At 46.0% G+C, this 18,616-nt stretch overlaps 1 protein-coding gene across 3 annotated transcripts in view; it reads right to left on the reverse strand.

The window, feature by feature from the left end:
* WDR59 (WD repeat domain 59) overlaps positions 1–18,616 on the reverse strand; it is a 46,202-nt gene that overhangs the window by 7,683 nt on the left and 19,903 nt on the right. For all 3 annotated transcript variants that reach the window (XM_010584259.1, XM_010584250.1, XM_010584267.1), the window contains 8 exons: positions 17,599–17,723; positions 16,557–16,721; positions 15,639–15,734; positions 14,091–14,247; positions 12,726–12,795; positions 12,301–12,454; positions 2,269–2,402; positions 764–845 (listed from right to left, as the gene is read on the reverse strand). In XM_010584259.1, the coding sequence (XP_010582561.1) occupies positions 764–845; positions 2,269–2,402; positions 12,301–12,454; positions 12,726–12,795; positions 14,091–14,247; positions 15,639–15,734; positions 16,557–16,721; positions 17,599–17,723 (983 nt within the window). The remainder of the gene's footprint in view (positions 1–763; positions 846–2,268; positions 2,403–12,300; positions 12,455–12,725; positions 12,796–14,090; positions 14,248–15,638; positions 15,735–16,556; positions 16,722–17,598; positions 17,724–18,616) is intronic.

Here is an 18,616-nt window from a genome sequence, read left to right on the forward strand (position 1 = left end):
AAGCACAAAGGGGAACTAGACCTACCTTCTCTCTCCTGGTCTAGCAGAACCAAGAAGCAAGACAACAGCTTGAGTTTGCTTCTGCTTAGATCAGGTAAGCCTATGCATGTTCCCTGCCCACGTCTAGGAAGAGCCAAACGCTCAGGTGAGGTGCACAGCTCCTCTGGCAGTGCCAGCTCCCATCTCTTTCAGGCACTGCTGCGTCCTCAAATGTTGTGCCTGTTGCAATGGACTAATTGCACAGAAAAGGATGGGCCATAACAGCCATTTTTCTCCTATTATTAGCTGAAGGCAAGTAGCCAACCCCATTCTGGACCTGGGTCCCTGGGCTCAGACTCTCTTGGAGAGAAGCTAGCTGCAATTAGCACCCAGTGCCAGCAGAGATGAATACCAAACAATGAGAACAATTACATAAGTAAGAAAAAAATCACCAATCAAAATGCTGACAGCAGCTAGGCAACTCTGTGCACAGCTACTCCATTTGCTGACTCAAAAGTAGGCTGCATTCCTGGCTTTGCCTGCAGGAATTCCCTGAAAAATGTGCTTCACTCAGTCTGGCAAAGGGCATAACACAATCTGCTTGCAGCCCTAGGAAGGGATTTCTCAATGCCAAGTGTCAATGAGGTAGAAGCCACCGCCATGGCTGTTCAACAGGCTTTGGTTCACCAAAAACCCAGATGGCTCTTTGGGTATCAAGGTGACAGCACAAGCCATTTGAGGGTAGTGCAGCACGCTGAGGAAGAGGTCTGATTTAACGTCATACCTGTACGAGATCCCTCCGTCCCACAGCCAAGGCTGAGGCGGCATTCTTCTGGCAAGTCTCCTGGATATTATTCACATTCAGTCTAAAAAGAAAGGAGATAGCTCAGCTCTGGCTTGCATGTTACCTATGAAGGTGGGCTGGGATGGGGGGAAAGTGGTACTGGCAGCAGCGAGCAGCTCAGAACTTTCTGATCAATACGAGCATGCTAGCATGGCTAGGATCCCATCCCATTCCTTCTCTCTTATTCAGGGATCACCTCCATCCTTCTCCCACTATTCATCTTCATTAACACACCACACATCAAGTCCAGTGCCAAACTAGCTGGGATTGATCTTAAAAAGCACCATTTCCAAGGAGATATCGGACTAAACTTGTGCCAGGATACCATCAAGCCAAGATGCATTCTTGTCCCTAGAAGCTGGTGGTTACATGGTCCTGTTCCCCTTCAGCCTGTTGGTCTGCTCTCACTGACCTGGAGGGAGATGGTGGTACGCTGTGGAGAAACAGGTTGGTCTTCAGCCTATTCCCCAGTAGGGTAATGCACCCACCGAGGAGTCTCCAAGATGCCAGCAAGGTGGGCTGAGGAAACCCACATGGGCTTTCCTGCTTATTGTCAGAAATCTTCCTGAGACACTTGACACTTTTACTGCTTAAGGTCTTACAGGAAATGGAAAAGAGTCAGGCTGTTTACACATGAGATATCCAGAGAAGAAAGGTCCAACACATCTTTTTAAAGAACATTCTTTTTAATAATGTAGAAAAGAGAGAAGGAAGATTTCCAGCCCCCCTGGGAGAGAAGCCTGCTTCTTCCCTGAATGTCCACAGACTGGAAATTCTGTCAAGGACCAGACAGTATTACCAAAGCTAAGGGAGAAAAAATTTAGGAGATTTTGTAACTATCTGAATTAGATAGTTTGGAAAAATAAGCCCCTTGTTTTTCAAAAAAAAAACCCAACCCAACAAACACCACACAGAACTTCTCCATCCTTCCCATTAAAGTAGAAAAACTTCCTGGACGGACACTCGCCTGTACAACCAAGTCTCCAAGTGAATGGGGCATTCCAAGTACTTCTGAAATTAAAAAGCCTTATGAGCTACTAACACTTTTATAGTTTGAAAATGAGCATTTATTGGGATTTTTAAGCCTGTGCATTTAAGCGTGGAGTTTAACATGAGATTTGAAAAAGAATTTGTACTGATAATCTCTCTCTTTAGCTGGCAAAAACCTGAACCTGTAAGATTTGCAGTGATGATGCTGGAGCACCAGTTCAAACTGTGTACAATACCCCATCACAAACTTCTTCCATCACACTTTTCAGATTTATAGGAAACAAGTGCCCTCTCACAGGCAGAGAGGGATACAGTAAAAAAAAACAGCAAGGCAAGAACAGAGGAAGAAGGTAAGGAAACATTCAAAGATCAGTGCTGACTGATTTCAGTATTAAAGCACAGCAATGCCAAAGATGGCTGTTTTCATTTGGGAAAGGATGCCAGCCCGTACTCACATGTAGAGCTCTCCCAGCAGCTTGTGGACAGGCAGCAAGCAGGAAATATCTTGGATAATAACTTTCCCAGCGGCTTTGATGGGTCGGTTGTTGGCATCTGTCCCTTCTCGTTTGCTTTTCCACCTCCTTGATTTCTGCAGAACAAATGGCAATGTGTTACTGGGGAGGAGGACAGCAGGCTTCTTGGGCCAGGGAACAAAGCACTAGGGTCAGGAATAATGCAAGCAGCACCCAAACCTGCCTTTCAGAAGGCTCTGTGTTACCCTGGAAAACATCTGTGACATGCCAGGAGAACAAGCATCTCCATCTGTAGGAAGTGAAAAGCAGGTCAAGGCAGAGAGCTCAAGGTCAAACTCACTCAAAAAGTCTTTTGTGAGTTCCCCTGTGAAAGCCAATAAGAGAACAAATCAGCATCGGGATGCCAATCAAACCTGGGCAGGTTTGGCAGGACAGCTCAATTATTCTCATTAGAGGTCTGGTCTGGGAACCCTCTGCACACAGACCACTGCTGACTTCACCCAACATCAGCACAGAGGCATGTGGGAGGCAGCTTCTGCTTGCCCTGAGTGAGCTTCAGGGCAAGCTGACAGCTCCAGACTGTCTCTTTTGGTCTCTTCTTTCAGTGTTTGAGTACACCCCTGTTTAGCACCAGGACAGGGCTCCCAGCTCCTGCTTTATCAACAGCTTCGAACAAACAATTGGCAGATGATAAAACAGGGCCCAAGTTTTCCTAGCAAGGATCCTTAGCTACCATGCTCACAGCTACTTACAGCTGGCTCAGGACATAAGGTGGGGGGAGAAGAAAGGAGAGGAATCAACACAAGGGAACAAAAACAAGAAGCCAAGATGATTCCCAAATACTCCCAGTAATAGACGGAGACCATCTAAACACCAAGCTGCTTAAAGTTACTTGGCTGTATGAAACACCGTAGAGTATTTGGCTGGTATCCTGGCCCCTTCCAGCTCCTCACTCTAGGAGGGTGAGGAGGAGGGATGAGAGGATGTGCAGCAGCACGACAGGCAGAAGGCACTGGAGCTCTACCGAGGGAAGCACTGGCTGCTATGCAGGGTTCCTAAGTGCAGCAAAGGATGCTTTGCAATGCTGCTCCCCTGTGGCGTGTTCCCTCACAGACACACAGAGTCCATGCTCCTGTGCAGAAGTGTCTCCTGGTCATACTGAGTTATGGAGAGTCTCCTGAGACACTTCTGGTGGGGCTTCCTACACCCCCATCTGAAGCAGAACAGTACCTTTGAAGAAGCCAGCAAAGCAGCCCTGTGCTGATGGCTCCGCAGCGCAGGCAGAGCTAGCACAGGCAACACATGGGTGCTCCTAAAGAGCAGGCTGGGCTACAGGAAGGGCAGGACTTGGACCTGCAAGCAGGGTCACTTCTACTGTGGACGTCGGGCCAGCTTTGGGATGGCTGGGTGCGAAACTGCCTTTGACCATGATCAGGCAATCCTATGAGAACCTGGCAGGCTTATCACAGACACAAAATGCCCTTAAAAAACCCAACTACTGACCTTAAGAAATTAATTCCTTCTTCACTGCCTGCCTGGCCCAAGCTTAGGCCCATGTGCTGAGGGAGGTTTTGCCACACTGAGCGTACTGCTAGCACATGCCACAAGAAGCAAAAAGGATGTGCTCCTGAAGTCACTTTGGACGCTGGGTGACCAAGGCTCAGAGGCTCAAGCACAGGCTCGACAGTAAGTGAAGGAGGTGTTTCAGACTTGAAGGCAGTGAAGGTGGATTTTTCGAAGGATGCCTATGTGACAGAGCATCACCACGGTTCCCTTGGTCTTCCACCATTCCCCAGAGTAAAGAGAAGCAGAATGTGCATGCTACCCAACATTCAGAGGTGTCAAATGCTGGTGGAAACAGGGCTGTCAGCATTCAGTGCTATGGAAAAGCTGTCTGACTAGGGCATGATTCTGTTCTTTGCCATGTCCCCTCAAGTTGTAATTCATCCAAGCAGAATTCACCTGCACTATTTATCTGCTAAATCACTCCAAAGCTGAGCAGTGCTATGCAGTGGAAGGTGGCTAGAACATGGTCAGGTGGGAGACCAAACTCTTTTCAGTCCATCAGTTCCTAATTGAGGCCCTGCCTGGATCAGCTCTGGCTCTCTTGCCATTGGGCAGACTATACTTCTTTTGATAACACCTAAAGATGTAGCTACCCTTCCTGTGCTGAAGGATGTGGGCTGTATTACAACCAGGTTCCCAAATAAAAGCAGCACCTGTACCTCACTCCTTGTCAGGGCAGCCAAATGCTGTCTCCTACGTGCAGCAAGGAGCTGCTGATGCTGCCAAAAACAATACTTGAGCAAAGCTTGGGAGCCCCAGCACAACAACCTGCCATCAGGCAAGAGCTCAGGCACTGTCCTGGAAGGGCTACCAGGCATCTCACAACAAAAGCTGTTATTTGTGCTGTGTCCGAGCAGGTATTTGAACCCAGGCTTGCAGATGCAGAACCACATTCTGCAGGTCTATCACCAAGGGCTTCTAGAGCTCGGCAGGTAATCTGGAGAGCAACTTGCCACCTCCTGACCATCTGTAAGCCAGCTGTCCCCAGGACTTGCAGCTGATGCAGGTTCTCTGACCCATCATCAGCAAGAGATTCAACCTGCTCCTGCCCTCTGCAAGAGCGGACTGAAGAAGCCTCCCAACAGGCATTTCAAAGACTAGAAACATGGACAACACATATCACTTTCCACAGGTAATTCAGTCACTTTTTTTTTTTGGAGGAGAATGACAACAAATGAGGATGAGAATGGAAAAGAGATCCCATGAATGGTTGCCGCTACTTGCTGTTAGCGTATCACCAGACAAATGAAGACGCTAAATGTATCAGAACCCCCTGAAAACTTGGACTCACAACAACATTGTCCTGTTTTCTTCCTCTTAGCACTGCCTATTTACTGGCAAAGAGGGAAGCCCTAATTCTTCACTGGCGCAGCTCCTGGAGTAGAGTCAGTTGATGGCCATATGCCCTGCCAGTACTACACTTCCATGACCACTACTTCCTGCCCCTCGAGCTGTGACAGAAGAAAATCATAAAACCACATGTAGAGTCACCATTAAAGATGTCTGGTTTTTGCAGTTCAGGTTTGCCTCAGCTACAGCAACAAAGTGTTAGAAAAAACTATGATCAGAAGTATGGGAAACATCATGGATGAGGTAAAGCTCATTGCCATTGACAGCAGAAGCTCTACTTTGAACCAAGTAATTGCTGGCGTTAATTACAGGAGTAGCTCTCCACCAGGCAATATTTGAACACTTTTAACAGGGATTACCAGAGGCAAGGAGAGCTGTAGCCTGGGTCTGTCTGGCCAAGGTCCACTACAACGTTCCTCCCTCCCTTCTGCCTCACCTCTTCTCCCAGAAGCAGCTCCCACTATGGTGTTATCGAAAGGTGTCACTGAGGCTCACGGGCATTAGGGTAGAACAGAAAATATGTCTCTTCCTAGGGGCTGGAGCACAGGTCACGAGGGGGAGCAGGGAACATAACGGTTGGAGCTGAAGCAGAAATCAACATGCATGCACCAGGCTAACTATTGACAGCTGAAGGGCAAAGACATAGGTCTTCTGCACTGCCCCCAACACGTCTAGCTCTTTCTGCAGCCTAGAATCCATGCCAAGGAGAACTGCATCTACACAGCTGCTCCTGAGAGTTTAAGGAGAGGAAGAAAAGAAAGAAAATAGCTACAGTGATAGTAAATTAAGACTCATCAGCTCCTCAGAGCACCAGAAGGAAAGAAACCAGAGCATTTATGACAATCATGGGGTTGGAGGTGATAGCGGGTAACAGCACTGAATAATGACTAAGAAAGCCAGCCTGCACCTGCACTACCATACCCAAGGCTGTAATTTGCTGCAATCTGAGGTGATAACGATGGCAGTAAATGGGTTACATGTAGAAACAGATAGCCCAAGAATAAGCCACCAACTGCTTCGTAGCAACCACCATCATCACTGCATACTCAGCAGAAGTAGTTAGAAAATGCTGCATGCCTGCTTGGAAAGGATGCTGAACAGTTGGGTATGTGTGTCTTTGGATCCTGCTGAGGCAGGCAGTGCTCTAAGTAGCATCATGAAATGTGAAGTGCCTGTTTCACATAAGCGTATGCAAAATTTCAGGGTTTGTGGTATAAACTGGTATTAGTAGGGCAAAGAGAAAGGTTGCGGACAGAAGGGAACAGACTTGATGCCAAAGATTAAGCTGCAATAAGGCATTTATGAAATAAAGAGTTAAACCTGCTAAAAGTCAGTTTCAAGCTGCTTCTAGTATTATTTTTTTTAGATAAAATTTAAAAATTGCTGGCTCCTTAGAGAAAGCTATGCTCCTTTATTCTGAACAACTGCCTACAGATTAACTCCCCCATGCAGGTCACGCAGCACTGCCTGGATTTTCTCTTCAAAATAATCAACATTTACTATTTCCAGCATCTCCCACAGTACCAGGCACCTTCCACAAAGGGGCTAAAAAAAAAAACAAACCAACAATCTGAGGCACTTTTGAATCAAGTACCCCACAGCAGGAATATTTCTTTATAGCTTACATCAATTAATAGCTGGCACCTGCCCTGAAGCACAGGGATTTCTGAAGTGGAGGCTAGTCATTACCTAGAAAGAAGGAGGAGTTATTTCTTCTTCTAGACTTGCTAAGCTCTTGCTTCCCTGAGCACCTTGAGCAATGCTGAGCAATTCTTCCAGAAGGAAGGTCTGCACAAATAATCCACACCTCTCCTCGTGCATGCCCACATCTTCGCCTTGGGCACTATTGCCAGCTTTATAGAGCGTGATTAGCCTCTTCCAAAGGTTATCCACAAATACAATCAGTCCTTCAAGACTTGGACTAATCCATGTATCATTTTTAAGTATACATTACACAAAATTATAACTTTATCACATCGTTACTTGTTCTTCCTTCCAAGCCAGTGGTAAGGGAATTAAAACTGTGGCCCTTTGTGCACCACAATTTACCACACCACAAGCTGGCAAGTTCCTTGTTTGGTTTTCTTTCTTTCAGTCTGTTCCCGATCTAAGACAGAACTCCATTTCTTGTCTCCACTGCTCACATTTCTTCATTAGCTCTTTGCAAAAAGCCTTGATGGAGTCAAGTAAATTACTTCTGGTTTCTTTCACCAATTATTTGCTAGTATAGCCTTAGAGCTGTTGTAATTAGGAAGGCTTGATCCTATTATACCAAGTTAAATTAGGTGTTACAGGATTCTATTTTATTCCCTGCTGTCTTATGAAGAGATAGCATGAAGGACAGCAGCTGTGAAAAAACAGTTGTTCACACAGACATTAAGAAAAACGGATCTGAAGAGATCATCTTTAAATTGAAATGGAGTTTTCTAAACTTTGCCTATGCTTGGCAGATGAGTGATGAGATAGTAATTGCCCAAATTTACAGCACAGCTTGAGCAATGCTGATATCATCAAGATGTTCACATGAATGATGTTCAAGCTTGAGGGACACGTGGACCTGACTAATGGAAAATGACTGTCAAAGCAGTCTCGAAAGGGCAGGTGCCAGCAGGAGGGAGTACCTGCCAGGGTGGCTGGAAGTGCAACCACTCGAACTGAACGCAGGGTGGTGCAATTCCAAGGGCTGGGAGAAGATCACAAATTAAGGAGAAATTCTATTTATTGCTCCAGGAAATAAGACTTTATGGTGCATTGCACTGAGAATAGGCAGCTCATTTTAATGAGATGACAGATCATTGTCAATAACTCAACCAGTTTGTTTCTTCCACAGCTCTTAAGTAATTCTCCCTCTTCAGCAAGGCTTCATCTTTTTCAGAAACAAGGTGCTCTAATGTTAGTCTCATCAGTTGGTTGATGATGCATAATAATCATTCAGCTCCTCTGCAGCGCACACTCTGTTTCTTAGAGGTTGATCTTTTCTTACACTTCAAACTACCCCTTGGCATCCTTTCCTGACTGCTAGACCAAGTAAAATAGGCATGTTGTAGGTCGGTATTTGTACCCTGCAAACTAGTGTCTGCTCCTGTCCACTTACACGTGCATTCACTCTTACTGAAGCCCTGTGTGGAGTGCAAGTCCCCCACCTCTGTGCAGGTTACTCAAAGGCAGGCAGGTGGCATTTTATTCTTGGGCCTTGGGCAGAAGACAGGGTTAGATCAAGGACAGTATTAGCACAGCGCACAGTACCGGGAAGTCGTTAATTGCTTGTATGGACCAACGTCGCCGGGCAGAGCGAGGAGACATCTGTATGTGAAAACGTTATACCCAGGAAAAGGGAAGAAAGACACCAAGAAAATTAAAGACAAAGGTAAATAAACTGAAATGAAAAGTGCCCTGAACCAGCAGAGTAAAAGATACTGTTCCCAATGGTTCTGTTACACAACAAACAGTTGCAAACCACGATCCCCACTTTCATCCACACACAATTATACTATACAACATCACCTACAGCCCTGGAAAAGCAAGGGCTGCTGTGTCTGTGCTCCACACAGACACTGTGGAAGACTTTGGCAACCACAAATCTGAATAAAGTCTTCCACACAGAGTTATATTGCTGCAAGAAGCACTGAACTGCTTCATGTGACCTTGTTCATACCATGAATTGACAGCAGAGCAGAGGACAACACCCTGGTGCCCCACATGCCAGGCTCTTGCTCTAACCAGTTTTAGTCCTCTTGGCTGAAGAGGAAGGCAGCTAAGTGCAGACTGCATTTAACACATCTGTCCAGCACCATGGCACAGAAATCTGCAGGAAGCTAAATAAACACTCCTGCTTACTCAGATATCCCTTTAACATCCAGCATCCTCCAGGACTTCATTCACTGGAACCTGCTGTAACTGTTCACTTTCATTTTAAAAAACAAAAGCCACATGTCAGGATATTAGAAGGATGTAGAGACCCAGCTACTTGGCAGGGCCATGTAGAAATTGTCATTATAGGTTGAGGAACTCATTCAGGTTGAGCGAGCAATCAAATTCACTGACTGTCTATGCAGAATAGGTCCAAAGTAGGCTTCCATTACGAACTTGCAGACATTTCATTAACTACTCAATGCAGTATTATAGCAAAAATAAATGGAATCCCTCAAAGCACATTACTGTGCACTCAGTTGAAAAAAAAAAAATTTCTGTTATAGTTCTGTAAGAGTCAACACAATAAAAAAGGTTATTTGTATTGTGTGCAATGTATTTTACATTTATTTCCAGCTGATGATAGGCAGTTAGGACCATCAGCCATGCCTTCATCTCTTGCATCTCACTGCTGGGAGAACCCTGCAGTCAGGGAGCCGAGGGATTAGCCTGGCTGCAGAGCCCTACAGAAAGAGAGAAGACCGTAGCCTTGTGCTACAGGTTCCTCCACCAGGCCTCACAAGAGAAGAAAAGGGTTAGTTGAAGGAAATGAGGTACAGTGAAGAAGAAACAAAACTAAGCTCAGTCCCCCCGGCAAAGTCCTGCTCTCCTGTAGGCAGCCACTGCTGCCAGCCTATGCTCCCATGTGCTGTGAATTTGAGAGCTCTGCAACCGGGTGGGCACCAGGCAAAGCCTGAGGGATGTCCTGAGAGGCAGCAGTTTCCAAGCCCTGCCAAATTCCCCAATGGGAAGCACTGAGGACACTGCTGTCACCACCCCTGTGTACAGCTGTCCCTCAGGCAAGGCTGAGCTGTTCCCAGGTCCCCACTGGCATGACCCTCTAACTAGGGGGGAGAAAAACACAGCCATGGCACCTTCTTTAAGAGACATCCAGGTTTGAAACACTGATGGCATTGCCACAGTATAGATACAGCTTATCCTTTCTGCTGACTTTCTATTCTTTAGTGGGTTTTTTTTTTGAGGAGTGAAAAAGAGGAAGGAAGAAAGGAGAAGTGTGCATGTGTGAATAAAGATACATATATGTGTGTGTGTCTCTCTCTGTGTGTGTATATATATACACACACGCATTTAAATGAGCACAGAAAGTCTTGTGCCAGATTTAGTTTCATTTTGGTTTACTAAGGAGATCTCTGCTGGGTTCAGCAGCTCCCCTGCCTTTATGGGAACATGACATATTTCCTGTCTAGCAATGGGGAAATTCCATTTGTTTGCTAACGGTGGCGATGCCTGTTGTTGCTACATGGGATTTAAATATCTGGTTATTGCTGACAAATTCAGTTTTGGGGCTGAAGTTATATAATATCAGAGTTTAACACACAAAATCTTAACTTTTATTTAATGCAAATATAAAATCCAAGCTTCAGAGAAAGGAGTCAACTAAATTCAGAGTCTGGGCTTTTTAAAATCCTCACAATGAAATGACATGAAAATATGTAGCATTGATCTAACAGAGGCCATGACATCAGCTCCTGAAGAATCAGAAAACCTTTGCTGAAAGGGGATGCATTTTGGGTTTTTTTGGGGTTTTTTTTGTTGGTTTTTTTTTTTTTTTTAAACTATTTCATCTGCAAGAACATTGGAGCTAGCTCCCTACTAGGGCCCTTAAACTTCTTCCAATCCAGCATGTGAGGAGCTAGCTTGGCAGGGGGAAGGGGAGCACAGGAATTTTCTCTGGCTTTCAGCAGACATGGCTAGACACATGCTTTGTTCTCTCAATTTTTTTTCCCCGTGACAAAAATCTTGTCGCCATCAATACAAGGGCTGGGGAGACAGGTCACATGAAATTGCACCAAGCTGCTTCCACATGTTATTTTTAGCCTTGTCTGTCATCTTAGAGAGCTGCGTGTCAGCGACAAGCACACTGCAGAGGACAGAGGTAGCTCTTTAAATAAACTCTCCTGCAAAGACTAGAACAGGCTGTAATTCTTGTACCAGGCAGCACCATTTCCTCTCCTCATCAAAAAGTTTGTGTGGGGAAAAAAACCAGAATGGGGACTCTGAGAGTCTTTTGGGGTCTGTATGCAGGCAAAGCTTCAATGGGGACAGAGACTCTCCCCACAGCTGGTCGGTGTAATGACTAACTCACATCATGTAAGCAGGACAAAGTCCCAGAGCCTGTCATGTCCAGCACTACTGGAAAATCAAGACCTCTTTCAGTGCCAAGGACAGATGAGAGCTCAAGGGTCTGACTTTCCCTCTGCTCCCAGGACAGGAGTTCCCAACCTCCGCTGCAGCAGAGTGCAGGCAGCTCTCGGTTTTCCTTGGGGTATCTGGAAGCTCTCCATTGCTTCAGCAGATTAGTGCCCTCAGCATGGACAGTGGGCAAACTACGTGTACGCTCCAAATTCTCAGGCTCTTGGTAGAAGCTTACGGTATTTTTGCAAGCCACTTCACCCCCTGCTGAAGCACAGAGAGTTTGTTTCTGAGCAAGCTGCGCAGCCTATTACTCCCACAGCATCTGTTCCAGGCACATCGTGCCCTCAGCTGCTTCAGAACTACCCTACAGTCACCCTACAATTACCAACAGATCTTCCTCACTCTCTGTGTCTCAGAAGGAAACAATCCCACTCTCCCCCAAAGACATGCTTGTAAACAGCAACGACAGCAAGACCTACACCTAAACCAGAAGTATGTGGACTGGAATATCTTTGAAGAATCATGTAGGAATTGTTTTTATTAAAAAAAAAAAAAAAAAAGTCCAAAGGGGCACATATCCCTGAAAGAAACTTGTAATAGAAATAACCAACTATACCCCATAACCCAGGAGAGGTTGCCAGTAAGCTGCAGAGAGCCACAACTCTTGGCAGTGAGGGAGTCAGGGAGTACTGAGAAAAGCAGAGCTGCCTACATGTACTTATCCGGAGACTACAACTTCTTAAGTGTGAGATTTTAACCCTACGTAATGCACAGTGTAATGCACTGAAGGAAGCTGTGATGGTCAGTGTAGAGAAATATCAAAATAAGCAGGTCAAATGCTAGAGAGGATTAGTAAAGAAGCTACTAATAGGAGATAAACCCATTTGACATTTTTACAGAGCTGCCTGGAAAAAGATGCCTTCTTAAGAGGAATATGAAGGTTCTTTTACTAGCAATGCTCACAGCTATATGGAAGGAATACAGATCACAATAGCTGAAGTGTTAGGAAAGGTTTTTTGGTCTGGTACTTACCCTCTCTTTGTAGTAGAAGGAGCTAATGGAGACCTGTTCTTTCTCACTGCGTGTTGGACTCCCACTGTACAAACGCAGATTGCCTGGAGTCTCTGTGCGGATCTTCATTGGAGTAATGAGGCCACTATGGTACGCTGATAAAGCTGACAGGGACCTAGAAACAAGAGAATACACTTTCAGGAGCTTTCACCCTCCAGATTGCCCTGGAGGCTCACACTGACATCACCACTAACCCAAGCTGCTAGCAATGTTTCGGGTGTTTTGAAAGAGTCTCTGCTAAGGGCCAGTAATAGAAGGGACCAGGCCCTCTGTGTCGAGGGCACAGCTAACACTAGAGGTCAGTAGCTTCAGTGCAGGATCTGATCCTCTTGTTGCTTTCCTGCCCATGACAGCAGCACACCTCAAATGTGACTTAGGGTACTCACCTGGGTGTGGGCTCCGTCGGGGACACTGCACGGTGCATGGTCATGGGTCTCGTGAAATACACCAGGTAGCCTGAAGAGACAGGACATGGCATAAAGATCATGCAACGAGGAGCAGATTACCCAGGGGTGGATTACACAGGGAAACCCAGTCATTTAAGGTATCAGAGTCAAGGGGCTGAGCGCCCATCCACTACCCTGAGAGTTTTTAAACTACAAGTAGACAACCACATTTTCTCAACCCAAATCCACTCCCTGCAAACCCATTAAAGAGCATGTTTTGTTGAGATGATTGTCTTAAAAGCACCATCTCAAGTGGCTTACAGATGTTAGAGAAAAGACAGGAAAACAAAATTAACAAACACATACTCATGTTTTAACTCTTCACCAGCACTTGTCAAGCACTGATACTCCAGAGGCAAGTGAGGTGATGTTTGGCTATGCAGAGAAACCATTGCAGCTTGTACAACTCTCCTCTTCAAAAGGATAACCCCAGCCATCTGGGGGTTTCAAAGCACTCTCTCACAAGCCTTATCCCATTTGTTAACATCTCAAGTGTCTTCAGATGCCCACTCTTGCAAGAGTTTCAGGACTTAGCAGGTTTCACTGAGCCTATTCAACGCAATACTACTTTGTTTTACTTTTGCTGGGAATTTGGTGAGGCCTGTATGAAAAGTAGCTTTCAAAACATGCTCAAATTGGGATGCAGTCAGGTCTGGAGGAGGCATGCTTGCGTCTGAAACAGCTCAGTGAAACTTAACAGCTCTTACTCAGAGCATAACCTGTTTTTTAAGGATGGTCTTTGCACTGTACGCTCTCCTGGAAACCTGGATGTGATTGTACCCCCTCTCCCACTTAGAAGAAGTTTCCCAATGACCTTGTAAAAGCTATTTTGGACAACAGAAAGGGTGAAAAATATGAAAAGAGTGGTTAGTAACAAGAATATGGTTTCAGCAAGGTGTAAGTTCAACCCCAAATCACAGGAATTTTGTGAAGACTGAGCACCAGAATACATCCAGCAATTTGATGCCGGTAGGAGAGAACTAGGCAAGGAAAATAGCTATTTCCAGTCTTCTGTAAAAGACAGGTCTGCCAATACCTCTGACATGTCACAAGCCAAAGGCCATCTCTTTAACTATCCCTGGATTTCCAAATCCTAAAATCCCGCATGCAACACCAACTACAAACAGTTGCTAACTAGTCTCATTATCTGTAAATTTATCACAACATCACTACTTTAATATCATTTCCTACCCCTTGCACGGCAGTGACCAAAGCCTCATCTTGTTCAGAGGCAACTGTTCCCCAAGGCATTGAAAGGACCGTTCCCCAGGTAGCTGTTGTAACATAATCAGCGATGGGGCTAACCTGCACCACAGAACCTGGCTCCAGAGGTCCGTGGAAATGGGATGTTAGAGTCCTGGTAGGAGCCATAGGCATTGGAGACCCGGGCGAACGTGGGCAAGGGGGGTGTTACGGAGTTTGACAAAGCGTAGGGATTGCTGGACGTGCTGTCCTCTTGGTTCTGAAACAGAAGTTACCCAAGAAGTCACACAGGAAGGAAACCCAGCTGGAGCACTAGGCATCGCAGGGCCAAGCAGCCTCACGGAAGGTGCTTGCTCTTTGAGCCAGAGCAGATCAAGCACAGAGCATGGTTATTGCTCTAGCTGCAAAGGCACTTACAAGCACATTTACCTTTGAGGAAAGGGCTTCTTTCCCACCATAGCTATGTTGAAATACAGAGCTTAACTTAGGGTGAAACAGTGGGAAACTATACAGAAAATCTGACCTTCAGACTCTGGATATGAATCTCAAGACAGGGAGTTGAGGTAAACCTGATACCTCAATGATGCAAGTGAGACAAAGGCTCCTTAAATAGGAATGCCATACAACTGCAGGGGGTCAAATGCAGGCTGGGAGTCTTGAAGTGAGGAAGGCAGGTGGTGCAAAATACTGGGGGACCTCAGGCCTATCCATAGGAATTTTGGCTGAAATCTGCATTTATTTGGATAAAGAGTACTATGGCTTAGGTCTAAAGAATTCTTTAAAGGCAGCAGTGCATGGCTTGAGTCATCAGATTTCCATACAATGGAGAACGTTCCCACTTTTACAACATTATTGCTGAAATCAAACAGAATTAAGCCTTTCCATGTAAAAAAAAGCCCTTTATTTGTGATGAATAAACAAAACCTCTTGGAAAGGAAACCTGAGGAGACTCTCCAAGCTTTTCCAGAATGATAAAATCTCCCACTCTGACACACATCACCCACACACAGACCTAATACCTGACACAGGGATGCTGAGTAGGTATCACAGATCTCTCAGCTAAGGGCAGAGCGTGACTTGGATTTATCTGCAGTATCATCCCTACAAAACCTCAGCACAAGGCTTCAGAAAAAACAGACTTTCACAGCTTTTTTTTTTTTTTTCAAGGGAAGAAAACAAAGACCCTAGAATAGGACTAGCAGGATCTTTGACTAGAACTGAGGACGTAAAGACATCTGCCACTGCCTTTCAGACAAGAATGAGTCCATCAGCTCCCTGAGACCTCTTATCTTCTCTCACAGATGATAACCATGCCCTGGCACTCAATGAGATATTCTCTGAGCTGGGAAACTACCATGCACCACTAAGAAGCTCCAACCCCCAGCCATTCCTGCTAACCTCAATATCAGTGAGCATGCAGAGTTCCCCAAAGCAGCAAATCTTCAGGGCCTGATTTTCAGAAACAAACACATCTAATCATCTGCTCAGTTTTCTTCAACATTAACCAGAAGTGCTTACACAAATGTAATGGCCAGTCACAGGGGTCTATTTACATGTCTAATGAGGCCGGACTCTCACTGCAGAGTCATAAGTGTGGGATGTGGGAGAAGACAACAAACTAGGGCAGAAAGCCCACGCAGTTCTCCATACCACAACAGACTCCAGCCAGGAGACCAGCTGACGCAGGCAGGGCTCCAGGCAGCTCTGGTTCCGCTTCACTTTCTGCAGAGAAGTGTCTTTCAATATCTGGAATTCATACAAGATGCAGCTTGAATCATGGTTACATCCACACCTTCCCCACATCCTTTTTGGTCTGTAGAGCAGCTAAGATGCCAGGATCCAGAGAGGCCAAAGACAACACCTAACATCCACTGGAGCCACACTGACCCACTGGTGTGCTGTTTGCTTTGAGGAACAACTGTGAGCTTTGATCAGAGCACCAAGGGTTCACCTAGATTCAGCACACTCTGAGCCAGGATTTGGGCTTCTATACTACTGTAGCCCATATGTTTCATAGCAGTTTGTGGCAAATTGGATCAGTTTTTTTTCAGGAAGGAACCCAAACTGATCCATCTACTTGCTGCTGGGGAAGGGATTTCATCAGCAATACAACTGCTTACACCAGATGATCAAACACCTGCTCTGGAATTAGCAGGGCCTGTGTAAAAAGTCCCCTCATTTTTAAAAGTTTGTGGAGGAGAGCAGGAGGCAACATCCCAGCTCAAAAATATTATCTTTCTGCAGCTGGATGCTTAGCTGGTCATTTTGTCTATTATGGTGTTGGAGCCAACTGCGTGAGAAGGATGTTAGGGATCCTCAGGCAATACACATCACACCAGAATAGAGTAGCAGTGAAGAACACATGTTTAAAAAGCAGCAGTGGAGAAAGGCAAATACTGGGCTGCAAGGCCAACAAAAATCTCACCCTAGGAGCTCCACAATGTATCAGTTCAAAGCAACCTGTGGTGTGCCTTCAAGGAAGGTCAGATGTTTTATTGTGTCAGTAATCTAGACATCAAGTGTCCAGCATTTATATATTTATAAAGACAGTGTATACTCCACACACACCTTCAGCAGCTTTGCTTTCATGGAGGCAGTGATCGAGGTTGGGCTGATGAACTGGAAGGACGGTGCAGCATTATTGGGGTACTGGACAGGGAACATCACCAGCATCCTGACTCTGTGGTTGCCACAGTGCACTGACACTGTACAGCTACGACTCACCGCATCCATCTGTGAGGAAAAGCAATTGCTCTGTAGTTAGATCTCCAAAGACTTTCAAACTTATAGTGGCTTAAGTTTATGCTGAGGGGCTGATTCCTCTGCACACCCATAAGATGAAGTCATGCTGTTTCCAAGGGTAGTGAACACAGTGACAGCAAAAAACCCCAGGCAGATGGGGACAGACTCAGCTCACACCAGCAGACTGCCCATCCAGCATCCCAGCATCTGGAGACCACAGCCAGTCAGGAATTAGGCTCTACTCCCGACAGCCACTGCACCCCAGCCCACTTCACTTGGCCATGGAGAGCTCAAGGCCCAGTGCAGCAGTAATGGGCACCATCTAAGATCACATACCACTGTCTCAGAAAACTACATCAGGATCATGTCGTGAGCTCTGAAACCACAGGGGTGGGGAAAGGAGACAGGCAGCTGCCTCAAGCCTCCCATCCCAGCACAGTGCTGTGTCTCCAGCCAGCTTCCATGCACAGAGGAGTATTTGGCGTGCAAGGGAGATGCCAAAAATGAGAGAGTGAGTGCAGCATAGGGAGGGCTCAGCAGATCGGGTTCATAAACAGTTGAAATGAGATCAGCTGCATGTAGTGGAACAAGTCAGTTTCCACTCTGCCATCGAGGCAGAGAAAAGAACACCATCCAGCCTTCTCGGGACCAGCCAGTGTACTTACCGTGCTGAAACACCTCCCTCACTCCCAGTGTCTAGGATTATCCTCTTTCCTACCATCCCTGGCCAAGAGGATCTCTATGGCTCAAAATAAACCTTGTTTACAGAGAGCAGTCACTGCAGCAAAGAAGGTTCCCCTCTAAAGGCTCCGATGAGCCAGCCTGCCCACATCCCCTCCTAACAAGCCAGAAAAAGGAAACTCTTTACCTCCACATTGACATTTCGGATCTGCACATTGATCAGTGAAAACTCCTGCTGCAGTGTTTGAGGCAGTCCCAGTTGGTCCGTTTTCTCTCCCACCAGGGGGTCATTCAGGAAATCTTCTTTTAAGGCTGACAGGAAAGATGGAGAACAGGTTGAGAAAAGCTGTAATAGACAGACTTTTGGCATGCAATGCCAGGAGGCAGCCAAGACGGCAGGCTTTCCTCTGCTCTTCTGACACATGGAGGTTTGAGTTTTACCTGGCAAAGACCTGTGAGCTGGAGGGTCTCAGCTGTTGTTTAGAGGCAGGCTTCTGAGCCTCGCTCTTCAAAAAAATAAACCTGTCTGCACATAGGTTTCCAGGAAGTTTACAGAAGCTGCCTGTACTCTGTATAGCCCTAAATGGTCTGTCTCTGCTCATTTGAGACCCCTTCTCCTCCCTACACAGTACTGCCAGAGTCACAAACAGCTGAACTGGAGCCTCTCAGATCAGCAGGAATGAATTGCTGCCGAAGCAGTCTCCAGGAGGAGCTCTGGTCTTTGGGATTCACACCCCACTGCTCTTGGCTTTCATGGAATGCTTCCAAAGCATAATAAGGCTTCGAGAGAGAGAAGAGGGTATTTCTGGCCCTAGCAGAGGCTTAATTCATTTGTAGCAGCCGTTTGCATTTAACATCGCAAAGCACTCTAGTGTTTTAATGGTCTTTAACTCATCTAAATGTTGAGTCTAGCCGTCCAGTTCCAACAGTTTTCAGGAGTACAATAACCCCTGAAGGCCAGAATACATTTAAACAGCCAGGCAAGAGCTGCAGGACACAAGGGATTATGGTTAAGATAGCAAACTTGACTGAGTTTCAGAAGAACTGGTCCCTGCCTGTGGTCGTGCCTGGCTTTTGCCATGTATCTTGCTATGTACCCCCATTAGGGCAGGGGCAGTTCCTTCGGAAGGGTGTTTCTCTCTGGCACTACTTCTTAAGAAGAACAAATGTATTTTTTGATGATTGTTCTAAGGACACAAGGGAAG

The sequence above is a fragment of the Haliaeetus leucocephalus genome, unplaced genomic scaffold (assembly GCF_000737465.1).
Source record: "Haliaeetus leucocephalus isolate CR32 unplaced genomic scaffold, Haliaeetus_leucocephalus-4.0 Scaffold92, whole genome shotgun sequence".
NCBI classification, from domain to species: domain Eukaryota; kingdom Metazoa; phylum Chordata; class Aves; order Accipitriformes; family Accipitridae; genus Haliaeetus; species Haliaeetus leucocephalus.